The sequence below is a fragment of the Panthera onca genome, chromosome B1 (genome assembly GCF_046562875.1).
Source record: "Panthera onca isolate mPanOnc1 chromosome B1, mPanOnc1 haplotype 2, whole genome shotgun sequence".
Lineage (NCBI taxonomy): Eukaryota > Metazoa > Chordata > Mammalia > Carnivora > Felidae > Panthera > Panthera onca.
The window spans coordinates 132,192,293-132,218,766 of record NC_138342.1 but is presented as its reverse complement, the minus strand read 5'-3'; the positions used below and the strand labels follow the sequence as shown (position 1 = coordinate 132,218,766).

The following is a 26,474-nucleotide window of genomic DNA, read 5'->3' as shown; positions in this document are numbered from 1 at the left end:
GGCAAATTATTCATCTCAGAGAACCTGGCTTTGTTCCAAATCCCAGGGGTCTTCTTCAGTATGCGTCATACACAATTAGTGATGTATTTTAAATGCACTGGACCCGTTGAGTCAAAAGCAGTGAAGTGCATAGCTGCTTGTATTGTTGCATTTACCACCTGGGTGTGTTTTGTCCTGGATCCCTACTCAAAACCCAACTCCTTCAAACTTTAACATTTATTCATTTTTGAGAGACAGAGGGCGCAAGCAGGGTAGGGGCAGATAGAGAGGGAGACAGAATCCGAAACAGGCGCCAGGCTCCAAGCTGTCAGCACAGAGCCCGATGAGGGGCTCGAACCCATAAACTGTGAGTTCATGACCTGAGCTGAATCAGACGCTTAACTGACTGAGCCATCCAGGCGCCCCTCAAAACCGAACTTCTTATCACTGATCATTGTAGCTTTTCCTAATGTATTTGTGTTCAGATTATAGTTCACTAGAGATCTTCATTTTGGCTCTGAGAAGTTATATGTCTTTTCACTTTTTTAAAAGATGAGGGGTGCCTGGGTGGATCAGTTGGTTAAGTGTACGACTTAGGCTCAGGTCATGATCTCACAGTTCATGGGTTCAAGCCCCACATCAGGCTCTGAGCTGACAGTGCAAAGCCTGCTTGGGATTCTCTCCCCCTCTCTCTGCCCCTCCCTGACTTGTGCTTTCTCTCTCTCTCTCAAAATAAATAAATAAACTTAAAAAAATTAAGATACCTGATCGGTAGGTAGATAGACAAACGGATAATCACATTGTGTCTGGGGTAAAGGGAACTTTTAAAGTGTGATCTTATCTGCTTTCTCATAATCACTTAGTTTTTCGTATACCCTTCCACGGTTTGGTATGCAAATATAAGCACACGCAAATGTTTTCTTCCTCTATACCCAAAATACAACATATTATATTACACATATTTCTGAAACTTGCTCTTTTTCACTTAACATTGTCTCTTTCTCTGCCTATTCATACATTCTATCCATTTTTCTCTCAGTGGATGCTTTTTGATATTTAGAAATATTAGAGATTAGCCTTTTGTGAAAATTACTTGCAATTCTTATTCACATTTATCATTTGTCTTTTGATGAATGGTACTTTCTTGCCATGCAGACTTTTTTTAATTTTTTTTAAATGTTTATTTATTTTTGAGACAAGAGAGACAGAACATGAGCAGGAGAGGGGCAGAGAGAGAGGGAGACACAGAATCGGAAGCAGGCTCCAGGCTCTGAGCTGTCAGAACAGAACCCGACACGGGGCTTGAACTCACAAGCCATGAGATCATGACCTGAGCCGAGGTCGGACGCTTAACCGACCGAGCCACCCAGGCGCCCCTACCATGCAGATTTTTTAAATTGGACTTATCAATCTTTTCTAGAATGACTACTAGATTTTGAGTCATAGTTAGAAAAATCTTTCCCAATGCAACCATTGTAAAAGAATTAAACTAGAGAATAAGGCTAAACTTTCTGCATAACCTTTTGATCTGTTTACAAGGGATTTTATGCAAAATGGATCATGGCTACATAATAGGACCTACTTCTCAGCCATGGTCCCTTGCACAGATAATGTGATAAAGGACTGTCTTTAGAACTGTTTCCCTGACCAATGAGCTATATCAAATAGCTAAGAGGTTTATCAATAACAGCTTGTGGTCTACGAACTCAGGAAGTCCTTATTTGAAACAAAGGCCTTATACAGCCTATAAGAATTAAAGCAGGAAATAATTAGCAGCTATGTTCACAAGCTAAATGAAATTTCATATGAAGTCTGAACAAAATTAATTGCTCATTTATAACATATAAATGGAGTGTTTGACATGAATGTACTGACTTTCTAGATTTCTGCTTGAAGGAGAAGAGATGAAACACTGAAATTAATAGTATATGATGTATATAATTATATCCAAATAATATCACCTCCCATTTTTGAGTGCCTTCTATTTGTCAGATGTTTTAACATTATAACGTACAGATCGCCATTTTAGAAATGGAAGAGTATGACCCAGACAGATCAATAAACTGTGCCCAAGTTCAAAGAACTGTTACTTGGCAGAAATAAGCCAAAGCTTACATATTTTCCATATTACTATGGGTCTCCATATACACTATGTGGCTGGTAAGCTTTCTCAATTGCCTCTGTGTGTGTGTGTGTGTGTGTGTGTGTGTGTGTGTGTGTGTATTTTAATGAAAATGTGGGATCTTGTATTATGATGATTTGGACCACTACAAACATTTCTATGAAAAACTATAGTAATGTGTTTATTCTGGCTTGGAGTCTGAGTAACCTCTGTATCCCAAGGATATTAGCACAGTAGCTGACTGAATAAACATTCCATGTTTGCTGAAGGAGTGATATGAGCCTATAAATCATGGTAATTAAGTTGCAAAATCCACACAATTCACAGTTATGTCAGGAAAAAAATTAATTTTGGTTTAGTATCTATGTTCATTTAAATTAGAAAATCTAAAGTAATAACCTGGAAAGTATTGCATATGGTTATATGGAATGAGCCTTCTATACAGAGTGTGAGAAAAATGAGACTAAAGTTGACCCCTGAACAACATGGGAGGTTAGGAGTGCCAACCGACCCCCCAACACATAGTTGAAACTCCACATATAAGCTTTGACTCCCTCAAAACTTAACTAAGAGCCTACTGTTATCTGAAGCCTTACCAGTAATATAAAGTCTATTAACACACATGTATTACATGTATTATACACTATATTCTTACGCTAAAGTAAGCTAGAGGAAAGAAAAAAATCATAAGAGAAAATACATTTACAGTACTGTACTGTATAAAAAATCCTTGTGTAAGTGAATCTGCCCAGTTCAAATCTGTGTTGTTCAAGGGTCAACTGTAATTTACTCTCCACATAACCTCTTTATTTTTTTTTAAATGTTTACTTATTTGAGAGTGAGAGGGAGTGAGCAGGGGAGGGGCACGGAGAGAAGGAGACAGAGAATCCCAAGCAGGGTCCACACTGTCAGCACAGAGCCCAACAGCGGGCCTCAAACTCATGAACCACGAAATCATGACCTGAGCCAAAATCAAGAGTTGGTCGCTTAACGGACTGAGCCACCCAGGCAACCTTCCATATAACTTCTGCTACAAACTTTAAGCTAGGAGAAGAAATTATCTACAACTATTTCATATTCTGTGTATGCAAATTCCATGTCCTCTGCAGCTATAGAATGAGTTAATCAACAGAGTTAACAGTTGGTATCTAAGAGTAGAAAAATTTTCATTTCATTTTCAATTATGTAAACCATCATTAGAAATTCATTATAGGGGCACCTGGGTGACTCAGTTGGTTAAGTGTCTGACTTTAGTTCAGGTCATGATCTCATGGTCCATGGATTTGAGCCCCCACGTTGGGATCTGTGCTGACAACTAAGAGCCTGGAGCCCACTTCAGATTCTGTATGTCTCTCCCTTTCTCTGCCCCTCCCCTGCTCCCACACTCTAAGATAAATAATAAACATTAAAAAATTTTTTTTGAAAAGAAATTATAAATATACCTTACCAAACCATTAAACACTCAAAATGACTGGATTCATTAAGTATTAATTAAGTAAAAGAAGGAAACTTCACTGGCTTTACCAACAAAATATGTCTATTGGCTCCCGAAAACGATTTTGGTTACTGTGTTTCACCAAACTAACAATCTTCTGTATACAATATCCTTTGCTTTGGTCCCATGAAAAGCTCAAAGTGATTGTGAGAGCTAATTTTTTTTGTGCTTACTAATAAACAAAAATAAAACACATGCGTATTAGAAGCATCACATATTTAATGTCAAAGAATTTGAATTCAAGTACAAAAATTAAACAACACATGATTTCAACATTAAAAAACCCTTAACACTTATTATTCAAACAACTATACAGTGAATGTCAAAAACAAAAGAAGCATAACTATAAAAACCTGAAATACATTAACAGCAAAATTATAATTTATTACTATAACAATTAACTAAAATATTTATAGTTGTTTTCAAGGACCACAATGGTATACTGCTTTTTCTTGGTACTGCATAAAATTTGCATCTTAATCTTTTGTCCCTTCATTACTTTCTACATAATAGTTAGATGCTTCTGGTTATATAATTCTTATAATATCTAATATAGATAGTGATCCTTGGTAATCAAATCTAGTATAACCATTCTCTGCAAGTGCTTAAATATTTGTGAAATGCTATTTAGCAAAATTATTATGCAAAAATTTAACATAAACTACTGGGTTCTATTCCCCACTCAGGAATTAGAAGTATTTAAAATCCCAAAAGTTTAAAAAGAATAGTAGTTTGCTATACTTTTATCAAGGGTAACCACTGAATAACTTTTTAAACTTAGCATTTTTATAAGTTCTAGAACTGTAGGTTATTCAGAATTACGGCTGATGTTTCCTATGTTGAAATAAATATATATTTATCATTTTAAAACCAAATGTGTAAACCCGATTCTAAAATGAAACTAAAGTATTTTAGTTTGCATGCTTTACAAAGAAACTTTCATACTCATGTTTACAATATCTTCTTCAGAAGAATGAGGCCTGATTGGAGATATATAGTCGCTGTCCAACATGGCTGCCATTAGCAAGTGATATTGTTGGTGACAAGGGATAGCTTGGATAAGAACAAGGCCTTGAAGTATAAGGAAGCACGCTGGGAGTCGCAGAAGAGAGGGTAGCACTAACAGGGGAAAGACTATTTATTGAGCTGCGACGGAAATTGTAGTCTGTAAATAAATACATGAACAATTATGCTGCACATCTTTATGGATACAAATTTAATTCAAAGAGACAAAGCGTTAAAACTATAATCACAGTTTAACATAATGTCCTAACATCCGAAATCCTGCTAATACTATTTTGCTGGTAAAGACTGAGCATTCACTGCATTGCAAGTTCTGATAGTTTTATCAGCCAGTATTACGTTTCTTTCACTGACTCAGCGCTTCAGAGATATTACTAGAATGCATTCTTGTATATCTTTTTCTTACATATCTTTCAATTATAAGCTTTGTGTCTTTTTGATCACAGAAAAAAAAAGAGAACCTCTGATTTCTCTTGCTCCACAATGAAGCTCCTTTTAAATTTGGTTCTGATGCTAAGGGGTAGTCCATGGAGAAAAGATAAAAAACAGCAAATTCATATTTGCTTATTTTTTCTTGAAACTGTATTAGGCATCAAACCAGCCGAAGCATTCTCCCCTGGACTGCAAAAACATTTGGTGTAAACTAACTGACCAATATTTCATTATTTAAATACTAATATAAACGTTTGTATTAACTCAATACACCAATTTAACATTAGAGTTCCTACTTGTACCATAAAACAATAAAATGAATCATGTTTATAAAATTAACTTCAAGAAACCATTATCAACTTATAGTATAGAAAAACCCAAAAATTAAAACCGAATTATTTTTTTAAAAACCAATTATATTTGAAATATTACTATTCCACAATAAACATTCATCTTATGCACCAATAATTTCCTGCTTCATTAATTATAATGTTTATATGTGTTTATGAATATTAAAGACCAAATTGGTAAATCCTGTACTTTCCAAAAACTCAACTATGTTCTTTAGGGTAGTAAAAGCCAAGGGTCTGACAATGACTATAAAATGATTATTTATAAAAGTCATGGTGTTTCTAGGAAGGAAAGAAAAGGAATTAGGTAATCCAATGTACAAATAAGGTTTTTTTTCTATATTTTCCTGGTATTATAGATGAGGCCTAAAACATTGAGCATTAACTGAATGTTGTCATGGGACTTAATATTTAGCCAACAGCAATGAGACCAACTGCAGGAGAGTAAGCTCAAGCAACATCAGTAAGGACCTAGTTAAGAAAAAAAATGGAAAAAACAAAAATCAGTTAAAGATAGGTTTAATTTCTAGCACCATAAAACTCTTAACTTTATTAATTTTATAATCTTTTTATTTTTTATTAATGGTACCCATAAGATTAATAAGAGCAGTCTGTTCCAAGAAGAAAAATACATTAAAAATATCCAGTTCAAAATATTTTCAGCATTTTGAAATTGGATAAAGAATTACTCTGATACCATTTGCTTTTCTAATATCCAAAGTAGGATAAGTAGGTATCACAGAATTATTTTTCTTCTCTTAAAGGATCCACTTTGCCTGAAGGGTATGGTATTTAGTATTGACAGAAACCTTAATGCTCCTATAACTCAATTGCTTAAAAAAAAAAAGTTCTGATTCTCTCCTCCTAAAGATTATTACACAAATATAATCAATTCCTTATTAGCCATGTATCTACAATACAACTAGCTCTTTCAATTTTTAACAATGCAGTCACAGACAATATGATTTAGAAAAACAGATCTTTTAACTGTTAGACTTCTCAGGGAAAATGTAGTTTTCAGAGAAATTACTTTCACTTGGGGCTGACATCCATGCAACAGTTAATGCAACCTATTCACTGAAATATAAATAAAAGAGGTATCTTCAGGAAATCATTTCACAAAGAAGACAGCCAGGCAATTGGCTACTGGCATAGTACTTAGGTCTGAAAATGGGCATTCCTAATGGTCTCCTAGGTAAAAACACACTAATCAGCTGTGGTCTTCTCACATTTCTAAAGAGACTAAAATACAAAATTAAATGTTGATTTTGAAGACTTTATTCATATAGGATAAACCAAGAAAAAAAAATTTCCCCCTGATACTACAAAGCTTAAGAAATGAAAGCTTCAATGTTTGTTAAGATTTTACAAGCATTTCAAAAATAAATTTTATTGCAATGTAAGAATCTAAACATATTCAGAAAAACACATCTGGGTGATTAGAAAACACATTATCAAATAGTAACTAGTGACATAAACCTAGAAAAGTCATGTTTTCCTTAGCTCTAACACACAATCACAGAAAATAAAAATCAGAAAGAATCACTGACTTTTATGAAATAACAAATTAATAAGTGAGTCAAAATTCCTACCACATACTTAACTTGCCCATCCCTGGTTTTGTTTCCCAATGAACATCCTTAGCTCTTCAATCCCACTGTTTCTGCCTCAGACTGGGATCTATACTCCCCTTTCCCTTTCTGAAGGGAATGATACGAGTTTTACACTCAGAATTACTCAACTGTCTTTAATATTCTTTTTAAATTAAGGTACAATTTACATACAATAAAATGCATACATCCTATGTGTTCATTTCAAGGAGTTTTGAGAATTGTATAAACTTATGCAAACAATACCTAAAACAAGATCTAACACATATCCACCAATCCAGAAGCTCCCTGTGCTCCCTTTCAATCAACAGCCCTTCTGTTGGAGGCAACCACTTTCTGATTTCTCACGATAGCTTAGATTTGCCTATCCTTCAACTTCACATAAAATGTATTTTTTAAGTTCTTTTTATGTCCAGCTTCTTTCTCTCAATATAATTTCTAAGATTCATCCATGTATGTCATGTATGTCAGTAGTTTATTCCTTTTTTATTGTTCATCAGTATTCTGTTGTATGTATATACCATGTTTTTTATCCATTTACCTGTTGACAGATAAATATTTGAGCTGTTTCTAAACTCTATTACGAATAAAGCTACTATGAGCATTCTTCCACAATTCTTTTTGTGGATATATGTTTTCATTTATTTTGGGTAAATAACTGGGATTAAAATTATTGAATCATAGGGCAAATAGATACTGCTGCACCATTCTCCATGGTGTGACCATTTTACATTCACACCAGTAAACTATGAGAGCTCAGGCTGCCCCACATCTTCACCAACATTTGGTATTTATTGCTAGAGTTTTTAATCAGACCATTCCAGTAATGTGAAATGGTATCTCATTTTGGTTTTAATTTGGATTTCCCTTGTGACTAATAATGTATTCAGTGCCCATCTGAATATGTTCTTTAGTAAGATATATATCCAAGCCTTTTGTTCATTTTTATTGGCTTGACTTTCTATTGTTGCTTATTATTAATAAAGTTTTTAACTAATCAAATTCTCTAATTCAAAATCATAAACCAGGGATCGGTTGAGTCCTCAGTAGCTTCTAATTCCAACCACCTCTTTTCACTGAAAAATGACACAGACAAAAGACGGTTGATTAAGTGACCGTTCAATACTCCCAATGTTGAAGAAAAACAAGTTAAAAATTAGGCCTCCTAATTCCTAGGAAACTACTCTACTTGACCAAACTTTTTCACTCTGGCAATCTTGAGGAAAGTATATCAAGAGGTTGTCATGGCTAGGGGAACAGAAATACAGTAGATGGTGCGCTAAGCTACCTGGCTGCAGCTTGCACCTGCCCAGCCCGACACTTGCATTTCAACCCACACAGCTCTGCATTCCCTTGTTTTTTTTATATGCTAAATGTTATCTAATAATTTCATTTGAAGAAAAGGCCCTTTACAAAAGAAAAAAATGTGTGAGAGTAACTTGGTCTAATACAGAGATAGCATTTTGATCAAATCCTCTAGAATTCTGTATTTATATCTTGAATGAATATAAACATTTTCACAGAATAACTTTGATCTATATAAAGACTAGCATATAGGCTTAACCTTACGTGCCAATTCTAATCAAGTAGTATGGCTAAAAGGATCCCAAATTCCAAATGATTTGGAAGCTGAGTCTAGAATGAGCAGGAAAGTGAATAGTTAGTAACTGTTGTGCCACTGACACGGGAGCAAGTGCAGAGACTGGCGGCACATTCACCACCTACTTGTCAATCCCACTTTTGTAAGCGATGTAAGTTGGTCTACTACATTTCTCTGTCCAACACAAGAGATGAATACCACCAGTACATTTCTCAGTGAAAATCTATGCAATGGACGTAAACTGCTTTACTCCATTTGTGTCTAGTTTTTTTGTTTGTTTTTAATTGTCTTACACATCTTGAGCAAACACCATGGATTCTCTGCTTTTCTGCTTCATATAAAGAGAGAGGAATTCCTTAATAGAGACCTTAAGTTGTGTTCAATGAAAGTGTCTTCTTATATACTTATTTTGGCTTTTTCTTTTAGTTCGTTTCTAACCACACTCTTCAATTTTCCGTTAATAAGTATATTCCTCATAATTGTTTTTTTTTCTTGTTAACTATTTAAGTTCTACCTTCACATCCACTCCCTCTTTCTGATGTACCCTTTTTAGGTGTACAATTCAGTGTTTTTTAAAACATTCACGAAGTTGTGCAACCAACACCACTATCCTTTCTCACCTTAAGGTGATTTTCATCACCTTAAACAAAAACTGTACCTATTAGCAGTCACCACCCCCCCAAACTCTCCCCCAGGCCTAGCAACCACTAGTTGCTAATTTTTCTGTTTCTATTGATTTGCCTATTCTGGATTTTTGATATAAATTCATGTCATCTTTTTTTAACTGACTTCTTAACTAACGTTTTCAAGGTTCATCCATGTTGTAGTATATATGAGAACTTCATTCATTTTTATATCTCTTGCGTGAACATACCACATTTTGTTTATCCAATCAGTCAACGGACATTTACTTTGTTTCTACCTGTTGGCTGTTATGAATAATGCTGCTAATAATAATAATAATAATGTGTACAAAATTTTGTATGGACACATGTTTTCCATTCTCTGGAGTAAATAACTAGAAATGGGATATGCTGGGTCATATGGTAATTTTTCCAATGTTTATTTATTTATTTTGAGTGTGTGAGAGAGAGAAAGAGAGGGAGAGAGCACAGTGTGCACACAGGAACAGGGATAGGGACAGAGAGAGAGGGAGAGCAAAATTCCCAAGAAGGCTCTGCACTGTCAGCACAGAGCCCAACGTGGGGCTCAACCTCACCACCATGAGATCATGGCCTGAGCCAAAATCAAGAGTTGGGAGCTCAACTGACTGAACTACCCAGGTGCCCCATCAAATGGTAATTTTATGTTTAACTTTTTTAGGTACTGCCAAACTGTTTTCCAAGAAAGCTATACTGTTTTACCCTCCCAAAAGCAATGAATGAGAATGAACCACCTCATTACTTTGATCTACAAAATGCATTTCTCCCATGCCTTTAACACATATCCCTACCTTTAATACATATTTGAATCACTTCTTTAGATTTCTTTGGGATCTTTATTAAAATGTCTTTAAAAATTTCCTCACGTCACCATTTTATTATTTCAATTTCTAACATTCAAACAGCCATAACTGAAATGACTCAGTTACTTTCTTTCACTGTACTCTAGCTGCCAAAGCGTTTTTTTTAACAGGATTGTACATACCGCAACACAAAAACATGACTGGGTTTAAACAGAGATTTTAAATACTATATTATAATGTAAATAACATTTATCATTATTTTGTACTCTCCATCCTAGTAAAAAATACCAAGAGCTAACTATGAAGCAGAGGAAGGAATTTTCAAAATTGCTAATTATTAAACAACTTTTAGCCTATGACATACTTAAAAGTCATTAACTAGAAATTTTTAAGTAATACTTTTGGCTAATACATGAGTTATTAATATTATCAATACAACAGTTATTATCAAATTTACTGGCATTTTTACCTCATTTACTTTCCTTATTGCAATTAAATTCTGACCAAAAAACCCTATTTTTATCCTCTACTTAATTTTTGCTATAGGCGACTGACAGCAAAGAGCAAGAGGAAACATGAAGTGACCAATGTTTTTTTTCTAAGAAAGACTAGGCTCACAGAGTAACTTAGGTCAGTTCTTCTGTTTTAAGAGGATTTTTAGGAGGCTTTGAGAATGCTAATCTTAGTAATGGCAGCTGGATAAGAATGAAAGTTATTATCTCTAACTCCTTTCTTATAAAGTATAAGTTTGTTAGTTCTCTGTTTTTACTAGAGTAATTATATTTCTCAGATTCAGTTTTGGGGTAGGGTAAAAATCATCTGCTTTTGTTTTTAATTCAAGTAATTTTTTTTTTAATTCACAAGGTTGTTTTTCCATATAATTTTGAAAGAATAATTTGGGTTTCAAATTCTTACTGTGAAACTTTTGACAGCACATAACAATTTAAATAAACATAATTGTCAGATATCTGTAATTTTATTTTTAAGAAATTAAAACTTTCATTCCAAATTATCTAAAGATTGTAACTTAAACTTTCAAAAACAAAGGTCTGAAATTCTAGCAAAAGCACACTAATAATATACAGTGCCAGCAATCAGGTCACCTGGGAAAGGAGGCCGAAGGAGTAACGTTACATTAGGGATGTCAGAAATGTTTGTTTCTTGATTATGATATCATTTCACAGATGTAGACATAAATCAAAACTGACCAAAGTGTACACTTTAAATGTGCATTTTATTGTATGTAAATTATACCTCAATAAGGCTATAAACAAAACCCAAGCATTTCTTTGAGTTAGTTTCAGGGTTTCATAACCTATATCCCCATACAATTCAAGGACTTCAAAATAAGAATCCCTTAGCCAAATAAAATCTTGAAAAAAATTTAGTCAAAATGGATTTAACACTTACACAGACTGCTACTACAATGATTTTCAACATGCTAATAAGCATTATGATTTTTCCAAGGGCAGTATATAGTACACAGTTTTTCCCAAATTTGTCTGACCTTAGAAAGTCATTTCACTGAACAACTTTGCAAATCACTTTGGGAAGAACTTTTAATGGGGCCAATATGTGATAGGAAAACACTGAAAGCAGAACAGAAAACTTCTTGAACTATGTTAAACACAGTGATCACAAATTCAAATGCCCTCAGGGGCTAAAATGTAACAAACAAACAGAGAACTCAAAGAGGACCAAATGTAAAATAGGAGTCTAGCTATTTGTACTGAAATTAAACCAAGCTGCTTTCCTTGCAAAAAACGAAGGAGACCAAACCATATCTGTAGCTTCCAGTTTGCTACCTCTGTTTAATAGATTCTGTCAAATTCCTTTTAATGACAATTTCTAAACCATTTGGAAAAGATTAACAGAAAAGGAACTGATAAGACAGAAAATTATGATCTGAGCTACAGTTTACCTAGGCTTCAGTATGGCTCAAAAACTGCAGTTCACTAGAAAAACTATCTAGGCAAAAGTAAAGAGAAGAAAAAAAGCCTTAGGAAAGATAGCAACTCTTTTCAAGTTTCATTTCTATCAGTAAAATTAGTCCTCATCATTCAAAATTTGAACTACAAAAACTTTTAAGAAAAGATATTTCTGAGAATAGCAACACATACTTGAATTTATATGTTAAGATCTATAAAAATAAAGTTATACGCCTCAAGCATAATAAATAGATTTCCTTATACCTGAAGTGTGAATTCTATTAGGAAGTTATACTTGAGTACTTACTAAGTGCCAAAAATAACTCTACAACATCAGCACTACCTTAATCTTTATAATAGCCTTACAATAAGTACTATTATTTTCTTCTTTAACAACCAGGAAATTGAGGCACAGAAAGATGAAATACCTTACTCAAAAACACAGAACTAGTACATGGATTCTGCTCAGGGAACAACAACATTCTTTTTGCCTCAACATGTGAAAAGGAGTCTGAATGGTCTGAATGGTAGTCATTATTCAAACTATAAACCACCTTTAACAACCTACTAAAACTTCTCCTTCTCAATAGAATGTTGGAAAAACTAAAGAGTGAATCCTAGTAAACATAACTTTTATTCTAAATGGTATCAAAAATAATTTTGGTTTTATTAGTTCGAAAATATAGATAAAAATTCTTCAGAGAAGTTTGAGAAATGTTGAATAATCTACATATTACATTCACTCCCACTACATCTACATTAAAATACTGTTTATCCTGTTTGGTGGTTCAAAACGTTACACTAGTATGTTTATAAGCTTTAAGAAGTCCTGAAATATGGAAACTAGTTTAACTTTTTAAAACTCTGCTTAATGAATCTATAATTAAATAAAGCTATCATAATCAAAGTATTTCACAAGCTTTCATTCGACAATTTAAAATATATCTTCTTATAACCATAAGAATAACTTGTAACTGACTTTCTGAAAACTAAATATATCACTTAACATTCCTAAAGACTTTTTCTTACCTGTTTATTTTCTCCAAATTCTTCTATATAGGTCCAGGCTGAAGAGACTGTGTTCCCTGTCTGTAAGCAGTGAAGACAGAAAAGAATGGAGTCTTTAGTTATCCCTAATCTTGGAAGTGCATGGAATCCTTGATAACTTTAGTTAAAAACCTTCTGATCAGTAAATAGGAAAATAAAATTAGAGAACAAAAGAAACAAGTGACAAATAATTTCTGAATTTCTGCAAAGATGAACAAAGAGAAAGGTATTCTGAACAAAAAGTCTGAGTTAATACATTACCAAAAAAAAAAAAATCTTCCTATACAAATTAAGTCCTTATTAATTGGTTTTTCCAAGAAATACTACTCTACTAATAAAATAAAGGACTAAAAACAAATAAGACTGCCTAACTTCTGGTAAGTAGATAGCCAAAGAACCTAAACAAATGTGAAAAATATCAAAATCCTTTCCTTCGGTCTTAAAAAGATATAGATGGCCAAAATAATACTAAGCTTAAAAAAATGCTATTAACAGCTAAACTTTATCTACTTGAAGCCTAATGTAACCATATCTGTATAGTACAACTTTGGACATTCATACATTTTAGTGGTTATCTCTTTATATCCCATAAAGTTTTCTGGTAGGGATGTACATCCAACTCCATGCTAAGATACTGTGCAAAGAAGTATGAACAAATGAAAATGTTTGATGATCCACACAGAATGACAGATTTTTAAATAGCCATCTTAAAGAGTACTCAGCAGAAAAAAAATTCACAATATTTTCTTGATTTTTATATGATGAAATTAGATAACTTCAATCAACCCTCCTGGTGAGAATTAGAAAATGTAGGTAATTATTAAAAGCAAAAATATCCATCTGAAAGCACTGAGAAGGACCAAGAAAGACAGTGAAGAATTATGGGACCATTATCTTGGATAAGAAGGAAACTCAAAGTGGCTTACACATCTTTTGGAGGTGTGTTTCCCCTAGAAGGACTGACCAACTCAAGAGGGATCTGACAGACAAGGGAAGATAACAGGAGACAGACAAATTTCCGTGCCTTTTAAAAGGGCAAAATTAGAGCTGCAGAGCTAGTGATAAGGCATGCCTAGAATCTGAATAAAACTGAACTAGAAGTAGACCAACTTTTAAAGAGACTAAATTCAACTTCAATTCTTCCCAGTCCCTGCCTGGATTAAGGCAATCTGGGATTGCCAGTCCCTTGGCCATCTTTCTGAAGCAAAATAAATCTTCTCTGAGTAAACGTAACAACATGCTAGCTTTCAAATTACCTCTATATTTTTCATAGAAAATATCTGACATTCAATCAAAAATAATCAGTCATACAAAGATAAAACAATGTGACCTAAAACCAACAGAAACAACAGTTAACTGTAACTGATCTACAGGGAATTTAGATAAAGTTTTCAGAACTGAATATTAATAACTATGCCTAACATGCTAAAGGAAATAAAAGACTGAAAATATTGAAGAAAAAATACAAAGCATAGAGAGTCAAATGAAATTCTAGAACTGAGAAATAAATCCAAATAAATGGTTTTATCGGCATGTTAGACACAGATTACAAAAAAAAAAAAAAAAAAAAAGAATTCATGAACCAAACAAAAGGTCTGAAGAAAATACACAGACTAACCATACAAAACAATGAAAAATGTAGAATACATACATGGGATACACTAAAGAGGTCTAACATAGGTGTAATTGGAATACCATTATAAAAAGGAAGAAAAAAATGAGACAAAAACAGTATTTGAAAACAGATTAACTTAGAACTTTCTAAAACAAATGATTAACATTAATCTACAGATTTCAGAAGTGGTGAAGGGTCTCAGTTAAGATAAAGACCAAGAAAACAGTATAAGTCCATCACCATGACACTTCCAAAAATCACAAAGAGAAAATATTAAAACTTTCCCAGGGATAGGAAGGGTTTATGGTTAAAAGGAGCAGTAAGTAAATTACCACTGACTTCTCAACAGAAACCATGGAAGCCAGAAGACAGTGAGTGGAATTATAACTTCAAAGGGCTAGAGGAAATAACTGATCTAAAAAAAAAAATGTATATATACATATATATAGGTACGTATAATACCCGTACCCATATATACGGTTTGACAGCACATAACAATTTACATAAATGAAAAGGTAGATAAATCATAGACATATTCAGGTAAATAAAACTGAGATAATCTGTCATAAGCATATCCACACCAAAGGAAATATAATGAATGTTCTTTGGGCAGAATATAAAGAAACAATCATAGTAGAAGTTTAGAGATTTCACAGGAAATGAAGAGTAAAGGAAATGATAAATATGTAAGTGGTAAATGAATACAAATGTATATTAACAAAAAGCAATTATAATTAGGTATGCAGTGGTTAAAATATACAAATTTAAAACATATGGAAATACCAAGACACTATACAAACTGAAAGAAGAAATATGAAGATTCTTACATTGTCTAGAATGTGGTAAAAGTATTAATTAGTATTAGATTTCAGTAAGTTAAGAGTGGATGTTGGAGTTTACATACATATATATGTAACTACAAAAATTCCATGTATTTAGAATTTTATACCCATGTTCAAGAAGAAATCAAAATAAAATATTTTGAAAAAAATTATAGGGGCACCTGGGTGGCTCAGTCGGTTAAGCGTCCGACTTCGGCTCAGGTCATGATCTCACGGTCCGTGAGTTCGAGCCCTGCGTCAGGCTCTGTGCTGACAGCTCAGAGCCTGGAGCCTGCTTCCGATTCTGTGTCTCCCTCTCTCTCTGACCCTCCCCCGTTCATGCTCTGTCTCTCTCTGTCTCAAAAATAAACAAACATTAAAAAAATTTTTTTTAATTATAAAAATAAAATGCAGCATAACATAACTGATGTAGCTATAACCATACTTTATGAGGGAAATTTGTAGCCTGAATATACATATATTGCAGTAACAGAAAGGCTGAAAACTCTAAACTAAGATCAAAGAGAAAAAAAACTTCCTATTTTTAGGAGGAAAGGTCTGGGCCAATCTCACTAATGAACACAGATGTAAAAATCCTAAATATCAAAAATGAAATTTAGCAGTACATTAAAAGGACAATGTATGATTACCAAACTGCATCTATTTCAGAAATACAGGGTTGATGTTACATTGAAACATCCATGCAATTCACTACATTAAATGAATAAGAGATAAAAATAATGTAATTAAGTAGATGCAAAAAAGCATTTGATAAAATTCATCACACAACTCATCCTTGATAAAAGAACTCTTAACAAACTAGGAATAGAAGGAAATGTCCTTAATGTAACAAAGGGCTTATATTAATAAAGGCTACAACAGGGGCGCCTGGGTGGCTCAGTCATCTATGTGTCCGAGCTCAGTTCAGCTCAGGTCATGATCTCCTAGTTCGCTAGTTCAAACCCCATAGGGCTTGTGTTGAGTCCAGAGCCTGGAGCCTGTTTTGGATTCCAGGTCTCCCTCTCTCTCTGCCCCTCCCCCACTCGTGCTCTGTCTCTCTTTCTCAAAAATAAACATCAAAAAAAATTTTTAATAAAAATAATAATAAAAGCTACAATAAACATCATACCTTAATGAAGAAATATTGAAAGTTTAAAAGGATACCTTCTATCATCATTTGTATTCAATGCTGGACAAGCGGTTCTAGCCAGTGCAATAAGGCAAGAGAAAAAAGATAAGTTTAAGGATAGAAAGGAAGGAAAAAGTTCATCATTTGCAACTGACATGACTGTGTAGGTAGAAAATTTTAAATAATGTAGGATCAAACCATTAGAATCAAATAGTTTTATTCAATACATAAAAAAATAAATTGTATTTATACAAACAGGAACAATCAGAAATCAAAATTAAAAAGCACCTTTTACAATGGCATTGGAAAACATTAAATACCTACAAATAAATCTAATAAAAGATGCAGGAGAAATTTACACGGTAAATTATTGAATGTTTGGAGAAATTAAAGAAAGCCTAAATAAATGGAGAGATCTATCATGTTCACGGATCAGAAGTTCCAATACTATAAAGTGTCATTTCTTTGCAAATTGATCTATATAGAAGCAATTAAATTTTAACCACAGTCCCAGTAAGACTTCTTTTTGGTATAAACTGTGTATAAATTTACAATCTAATTGTAAAGTTCATATGGAAATATAAGGGCTGAGAAGAGCCAAGGTAACTGAGGGGAAAAGAAAGGATAAAGATACTCTCTATACCAAATATTAAGACTTTTCACAGTAATGTAACCAAAACAATGTAGTAAATTAAATTAGATCAATGGAATAAAGAATCCAGGATAAGGCATGTATGTGTAGATAGGTGTGCATGAGTGTACATACACACACATATACATAACATACTTGATTTACACTAATGATGGCATTGCAAAGCAACAGGAAAAGAGTAGTCTTTTCAATAAATAGTGCTGTGTAAATGATTATACATATGAAGGCAAAATAAAACTTGAACACATACTTCACACTAAATTTAAAGGATAAAAAATTTCTAAAATATAAGAAAATATTTCGTGAATTTGAGGTAAGCAAAGTTTTCTTAAGCAGGACAGAAACTACTAAGTTTAAAAGATTGATAAATTGAACATACCAACAGTAAGAACTTCTGTATTTTTCAAAGTATATACCATGAATAGAGTAGAAAGGCAAGCCACACAGTAGAAGAAGGTATTTATTTTCAAATGCAGCATATTTTGTTTCAAATAAAGCAGTTACGGTTTTTCCCAGAAAAACACCAGATAGTAAGTTCTACAAAAGCACGTGTCTTTAGCAGATCATGTTTGTCTAATCAGTAAGAATTTGTTTTTTCCATCCTTCACTCTCTAAAGACAATCAGTGGACTGACATCACTGCTACAACCCAGCTTGCTATTGAGCCTCTGATCTTTAGCCACATCTTGATTTTCCTAACAAATGAGTTAAGTACTGCCTGGCTAAAATGCTGCAATGTCTTGATGAGAAAAAATAGGTAGATCAGGCAAAGCCATGGAAGTTATAAAAGCAAGCTAGGGCTAACTAGAATTAGTAAAAATTACTAAGAGAGGATGACACAACCCTATAGGATCTGTATATTCTGACCAACTCTTTTGACAACAAACTGGGTCAGCACCTCAGGCAGGGAACCAAAACTGAGTGAAAATGGCTTTTCTCTCTCCTAGCTCAGGCCACCAACGTCAAAGGTATTTGTAAAATATGTATCCAACAAGGGCTTGTATCTTAATAAAGAAAAAAACAAGCAACCCAATAAAATACAGAGAAAAGAGACTTAAAGTAAGACATTTTCATCAAGAGGATACCTTAATGCCCCATTACCTTATTAAAAGATGTTCAATATTATTAGTAAACAGTGATATAAAAGTTATAATCTCAATGAGATAGTAATATATGCTAACCAAAATGTTCAAAATTTTCAAAAACTAAAAGACCAAGTGTTGGCAAGAGTGTGGGACAACCGAAACCCCATATACTGCTTGTGAAATGTAAATTTATATAATCACTTTGAAAAGCTGGCATTATTTACTAAAGTTTTAAAAATATGACCCACTTTTACTCCGATGTATTCAACAGGAACGTATGCAAGAATCTTCACAAGGGCACCTGGGTGGCTCAGTCAGTTAAGCATCTGACTTCGGCTCAGGTCATGACCTCACCGTTCTTGAGTTTGACCCCGACATCAACATCAGGCTCTCTGCTCTCAGCACAGAGCCTGCTTCAGAACCTCTGTCCCCCTCTCTCTCTGCCCCTCCCCTGCTTGCACTCTCTCTAAAATAAACATGTAAAAAATTGTAAACAAAACAAAACAAAACAATCTTCACAGCATCGTTATTCAAATAGCCCAAACTGAAAGCACCTCAAACTTCTACCAACGAAAGAAATAGCACCTGGGTGGCTCAGCTGGTTAAGCATCTGACTTCAGCTCAGGTCATGATCTCACAGTTTGTGAGTTCAAGCCCCATGTCAGGCTCTGTGCTGACAGATCACAGTCTGAAGCCTGCTTTGGATTCTGTGTCTCCCTCTCTCTCTGCCTCTCCCCTGGTCGTGCTCTTTCTTTATCTCAAAAATAAATAAACATTAAAAAAAAGAAATAGCAAATAAATCCTAACATTTTGATGGAATACTGGAATCCGTGAGAGTGAATGGACAGTACTGCCACAACATGGACCAATCTTTATTCATAATGTTGAAAGAAGCCAGACAAAAAGTATGTAAAATGTTGTATAAATTTCAAAAACACAGAAGTGAGAAGGATGGTTTCCTTTGGGAAGAGAGAAGGTAATGTGTGGGTGGGGCTACAAACAAAGGAACCTTTTGGGGTGTTGATATTTTATGTCTTCATCTGGTAGTTAAACAGACATGGTCCCTCTGTGGTAAATCACAAAGCTCACAGTCACAATTTGTGGACTTTTCTGTTTGTACATAATGTAATAACTTATAAAGTTAAAAAAGGAGGGAAATCACAACAGTTACCATTTGTGTATATAGTGATATACATATATGAGAAATTGATCATTTATAGTTACAATTAAAAAATAATACCACCGATTATAATACAATTATGGTCAAAAAAAAATAAAAATGATTCAGAGTAATTTAAAAACTATAATGGTGATTTTCAGTAGAGATGCTAATTGAAATTATTACTAAATATGGACTCAGACTTCCCTCCATAAGGCTTTCACATACTACCACCTGTAGTTTTACAATTAATTTTTTGTTAATCTTTAGTTAAATTTAACAGGAAAAATGCTGGGATTTAAACTGTCAATCTAAGACAATTACATTTCTGTTAATATACAGAAAAGATGATGATAATCCTCAAAGTAAAAGTAAAAACCATCAGCAGAATCTCAAGTAAATGTCAATACAAGGTTACTGCTAGTACTTCAATTTGCCATTTGTTAGCATCATTCCCTTGAAAAAGTATGACTGTTAATAAATATATTCCAAGAAATTACCTCAGAAGAATTTTTTTTTTTTCCTTTTTTTTTTTTTTTTAGTTTCAGCTATATAACACAAGTGATTATTTAGCTAAGGGATTATTCAGTAATCAAGACACAAGGAAAAACTACGGAAACGAAAAGGCATGTCAGAAAGTCAATAGGATACATTAAAGCTCAAAGTTCACAGACAGGATCTTGTTTTCTATGAAACTGCAATCATTAGATACATTATTTTTAGTCTTCTGTTATGTAGGAATAAAGGCCAAAAAAGATAAACTAGTAAAACTCCTGCTAATTGAGGTATTGATTTTCATTGTATCCACAAAGACCTAACACTGTAGATATGAACTGTTCTATAAACATGTGATGAAAAGTTTTAAAAGTCACTTAAGACTAATCATATGAGCATACTGTGTATCTCTGAAGAAGATTTTACTGGTTATCAGTTTGAAAAAGAATTCTAAATAAATTTTATAGTAACTGGTATGCAAAATGAAGAACTGTTTTTCAGACTCTCAGATATGGCATACTGCCGTTTCTTTTCAAAACAGAAAATAACTAAATGCACAGGATTCCAGTATATTCCAAATAAGGCATCTATGTTAGCAACCTGAATTTTCAGGGCTTTTCCTGCCTTTAGAAAAATAAACTGAAAGAATTCCATCTTCTTAGTCTGTACCTGTGTAGAAGAATGAAGAAGAAATGCAAGCTATTATAACCTCAAGTTTAGAAATAACATACAATAAGCTATTGCCAATTATTTTCCACTCGTAGAGGCTTAACAAATGCTATAGATGGCACTAAATATAACTGTGGCTTGTGTAATGAACTTAGGCTATCATAATGGTCAATGAAAAGTATAAAATTGTATGTAATATGATCTAGTATATTCTATACTACTACAATCATAATCTCCTATTCTTCCACTATACAAATTTCATTTATACATATAAATAAAATATATACATCTTTAACATAAAATAACCCACATGACTCAGCCTATATATTAAGGGTTTCACTATTTTGAAATACTCATTTAATCAGCATTTTAAAAACTAGATACTGATTATTTCTACTTAATTGAAATATAAATCTATAGTGTCCTGTTAACCACCATGCATAATGTAATTGTTCTGTACCTACCAACTCAAGACATTTATTTTCCAATCTTTTTTTACTTTCTGCTCAAAGCACAGGCAAACTTTATTTTTCCTAAGAATCATTACCTTTTAATCTTACAGCATGTACATCATTTTCAATTATTTGAAAAGCACGACATGCTAAATATTAAATGCAGGAAAAATAATAACAAATTTTAAAAAAACATATGTACAAAGTCCCTTGGCTTTATAATCCTGATGGATCAAAAATTTTATAACAGTAAATAGTAATATAAAAATTACTGAATCGTTGAGTAATATTATGAAGAACAAGAAGTAACAATTCTCAGTTACTGTGTCTAAGAAAAGCTTAATGTAAGAGGTTAAGTAAATGAAAGCAAGTAGAAGAATATTCTAAGCAGAGTGAACGACACTAGGAAAAGCCTGGAAGTACCAATAAGCATGGCAAATTCAGATGATCAAAACAAAGGGTATTTGTCTATGGTTAGGTAAGATGGGGAAAAACATTAGAGCATTCCAAAAAAGAGAATGTGGAGTTCAGAGGACCTGATGGTACCACAACAGCAAGCCATTGGTAGGTTCCTAAGCAAGGAAATAACAATGAAAAAACACAGTTAAATATAAGTGGAGTGAAAAATTATATGGATGAATCATGTATTTAGATGTTTTGAATATAATCAGAGAACAAAATGAGAGTACCAAGCAACAAGGGGACCATGAAATAGATAGAAACAAACTCCGCCTATTTGAAATTCTGTCTAGCATCTGATAGATGGAAAAAAATTTTTTTATCATCCACCACTTTGATACAACATGTACTACTGGTTGTCAATGCTTATCCTAAAGTAAGCTTAAAAATCCCAAAGTTAGCTTGTAAACAAGGGTCTGTTTATAAGATCTTTGTAATTTAGAACGATTCATTTAGGCTTGAGAGATTTCTGAGGTCCACACTACACTCAAGTGGTCTAATAAACTGGCTTGAAGGGCTGATAAGATAAAATGGTCTCTGAAAAGGAAGTAAAGCGTGGACCAAAGACCCATCTCATTCATTTTAACTTTTAGAAGCATAATTGGCCGAAAAGATCCTACGAATTCAGTCTGTTCTCATATGCTCAACATTAGACTAAGGTCAGTTTTTCAGTAGAATCATGTGAAGTTACAAAGAACAGCCTCTTAGCTAACTGAGGGATCCTGGGCAAATTATTTACTCTACTAAAGACTCAAGTTTCTTCATCTGTTACCAAAAAAAAGTGTAGATGTTAAAGTAATATTTACCTAAAAGAGGCATCAGAATCAGAATAATATATAAAGGCATTTAGTATAGCACCTATGGTTAGTGTTCAAAGAATCTTAACTATTATTACTATTACTAATAATATTTATTATCATAAGTGATTGGAAACTCTGTTGTCTTGGATTTGTTTTCTGAATAAATATTATTTTTCAGTACTTATATGGCACATTTTAATATACAAAAGGCACTATAATGGGCCTCTTAAAATTTTAATTCATTTAATACATACAATTACCCTTCGAGATAAAAACTTAACACTCCCATTTTATAGATGAGGAAACTGAAGAACAAAGAGATTAAAATAACTTTTTCCAAATAAGTAATGAAGCTGGGATATGGACTCAGGAAATCTGGCTCCAAATGCCATGCTCTTTTAGTCTATGAAGCCTATATGCTATACAAAATTTAAAGTAGTGAATTTTATTTTGCTGAAATTTTTTCTAAATGCAATATACTATTAGCTGATCTCATCCCAGATTAGGTCAGGTCATCCAACTACATCTTCTCATACACCCTGTACCTCTTCACAATGTTTACCAGAACTGTAACTGAGTATCTCTCTCAATGGAATGTAAACCCTATGAAGGCAGGCAGCAACTGGGTCTGATTCACTACAAATCCTCAGGGCTTTATAAAAGCAGTGTTCAGTATTTAGTTAATGAACATACATATTAACCAGGATTAACAGTTAATAAACCAAGTATGAGAAAAGAAAGCCTAAAAGAGTGAATAATAATAAACAAAAGGGTTATTCATTTAAGAATAAGAATGCCAAAACTTTCTTAGTCAAAGTTTCAAAAAGTACATTTTTCAGAGGACTTCAAAACAGCAAGCTAATACACTCCAAGCACTGTTAAGGAAGATAATTCTGAGTTAAAATAGTCTAGTAAAGAATCTTACCTTTCCCCATACATTTAGCAATATAAACATTTAAAATAAACATTAATTTTTTTTTCTTTTTTAACTGAGTGATACAGAGTTTTTAGTACTTTAAAAACTTACACAGTTCTGGGTTATATTAAATCATAATCTGCCTCCCTGAAACTTTCCTCTATTAGATTTAATTCTAACCTGTGGAGCTTCATATTAAAGTCTTTCTTCCATGTACCAGCTCTTCAAACATTTAAAGACAGCAATCATATTTCCCCTATAAATATTAGTATTTACAGTCTAAATAGCCCCAAATTCTTTAGTTGTTCACTGTCCTACTTCACATTACAGAGTTTCCAGGTCCTCCATAGTTGTCAAGGTTTAATTAAACTCTGGGGCCCAAAAGAAAACATTTCAGATACAGTCTGAGCAGAATAAAAATATATGGTCTAGAAACTACACAACTTTATTACCCTGAATTACACTAATTTGAGAATCTCTATAGTATAATGACTCATTCTAGTTTTGACAAAATAATTCAAGTTCTTACTCTTGGCTGACTAGCTAACTTTCATTCTTTGGCAGCTTATTTACTTAATTATTAAATAATGTTATAGAAACAGAAAAAGGTGTAATATATAAATGTACAGGTTACATTATTTAAAAAATAAAAACATGTACTCACCACCCAGGCTTACAAACAGAAAATTATCAGTAACTTAGAAGTCTCTCTTGCATCATTTCCAATCTCTCCTTCTAACCCTGAAAGTAATCATGATCCTAATTTTTTTCATGATCCTATTTTTTAAGTGTTAATCATTCCCTTGCTTTTCTCTTTGGTTTTGTCACATATTCATACATCCCTAAACAATAAATTGTTTAGTTTTGCTTGGCTTTATTTTCCTATTCATAATTCCCCGTTGCTTCAATTCTTTCCATTTAAAATTTGAATCCTTTTTTATTTTACATACTTTTAATAATCCATATCTTTCATAGAATGAGGTAAGATTAAAGGGAATAAGCCATCCATTACCAGTTTAAAAAAAAAAAGAAAGAAAAAAGAAAAGACAGAGGGAAGATAAATATTCTACTTAAGTCCATGCATTCCATCAATATGAAACAATGCCATCCCTCCCCAATAAGAAGCTGAGCTGAGGGTAAGTTTCCAACTTTTCCTATTGAGTTTTATAATAGGATACATAAATTCCCTGAACTGATGAACTATACATTTAAACAGCATCTCAGGATAAATATAAATAAATAAGCCAATTATACTTGGAATATTTAGTTTTGGTTTATTCATACCCCATATCTAAATATAAATATTTGGGAGTGGACTACAGAATTTTTCTTGTCATAGAAAAACTCTCAATATAAAATATTAAAGAAACTGAAAAAAAATTACCTGAAATCTTAAGGTAATGAAATAATTCCCTCATTTACCAATTCAAATTAAAGAGTGGTTGACATCAACAATCCATTTTCAGAGGCCTTAGAGAATTAACGGAAGAGTTTGTCTATCTCTCTCCCAAGTCATGTTCACTAATGTAGTAACTCCTTGTTTGCACATAAACTACAATAAATAAAAATAAGTAAAAGTAAATAAAAGTACAAAGATTTTTAAAAATCAGAGAGGTGAGATTTTTAAAAATGCTGGAATATAAATAAAAAGTAGATGACTGGAAAAAGAGCAGAAAAATCCCAGATATCTTAGATGCACTGCAATACAAGAAGTTAAAAATCTTAAGTCTACTACTAAGTAAATCATATGGGAAAAAATTTATGAAGTGAAAAAAGAAAAATAATCCTTTCATCACATTCAGAAAACCCCCTCAGAAGCTAGGAGAGTGCTTTCATAGGGCAAGCAATCCTATTTTTGCTTAACATGTCCTTTTCTCCTCTTGTTCTTAAGGGAGAAGGAGTAACTTTCCAATACTCTGGTATCATCACTATTTCTGTACCTGATAAATCTAAATTTCATACCAAGGAATCTCTAAGGGATTCTTGATCACACAACGAAATTTGATTTGTGAGCTCTCAAGGAAACAGGTAGACACATAGTAGACACAGGTAAGAATCATCCCGGCTGGATTATTTCTTTTACTTTTGGTAAAAATTGTAACTTTATAATGCAGAATACAACGTTAAACCTGTTTTCCATAGACTCATACTGGCTCACTTGGAATCCTATAAATCCTGTGCCCAAAATAATCTATAATTTTCATAAATTCATAACTACGGATTTAGTCACCCTTGAACTAAACATTAACATAGCAATGGAAGAAAAAAAAGCCATACACATATATAGCACATAAGCTGCAAAATGATTTGTTTACCCCATAACCTGGCCAGTAAACAAGCAGACTGGAACATGTACTGCTGAAAACAAAGGTAACAAGAAAAAATATTAGGTTAATGGGCTTGCTCTGTAGTCTTATAAAAATCTACATACAAAACAGGATTACAAAAAAAAAAGTTAAATAAAAAAGTAAAGTATCTCTATTAATAATATTCTTAGAAAACATAATAAAAGAAAATGAAAAGCAAAGGTCAACATAGTTATCTAATGAATAAGGAAGATAGAATTGTATATCCTAGTTTACATTTTCTTATTCAAGTTTATTTATTCAAATGCCAATCCCTTGAGTTGTATATAAAAACGAGCTACACAGTTTAAACACAAAAGAGATGTTTCAAAGCGCCCTCACCAAATTATCAGGCAATAAAATTACAACAGACTGTTCTCTAATAATTGCATTACTATCTACTTTTTAACTTACAGATACAATCATAGAATTCACTAATTCACTAGTAATGTGGTATATAGATTGTATTTACTGAATCAAAATAATGCAGGAAGGTATATAGTTAGACAAATCATTTTCTTAAAATATGAATTACATTATGTATAAAAAATCCATATACACGTCATTTTTATAGTTCAAATGTCACTTACTATGAGATAAATAATGCCTCATATGTAACTAACATATCTTTAGGCCAATACTACAAATATAAGGAGCAAGAAAATTCAAGTACTTATTAATATTCTGGTGATTTAAAACTTCTAATTAGATGGGGAGACTAAAGGTTTTTTTAATTTTGTTTTCTTTTGTTTTGAATCCCCAGAGGTAAGTGCACCATTTTTGGAGGTAATGCCCTACCATGTCTTACATAGAGATGTATTACTCTA

The 26,474-nt window shown here is 32.9% G+C and overlaps 1 protein-coding gene across 6 annotated transcripts in view; it reads right to left on the bottom strand.

The window, feature by feature from the left end:
- Positions 1 to 3,795: 3,795 nt before the first annotated feature.
- Positions 3,796 to 26,474, bottom strand: part of RBM46 (RNA binding motif protein 46) — a 49,227-nt gene continuing 26,548 nt past the window's right edge. For 2 of the 6 annotated variants that reach the window (XM_060653932.2, XM_060653931.2), the window contains exon 5: positions 3,796 to 4,761. In XM_060653932.2, the coding sequence (XP_060509915.1) occupies positions 4,562 to 4,761 (200 nt within the window). In that variant the 3' untranslated portion in view covers positions 3,796 to 4,561. Of the gene's footprint in view, positions 4,762 to 5,719; positions 5,873 to 13,033; positions 13,094 to 16,616; positions 16,691 to 26,474 lie in introns of those variants that run through there. The other 4 variants (XR_009616123.3, XR_009616124.3, XM_060653934.1 and 1 more) reach the window with 4 other exon arrangements.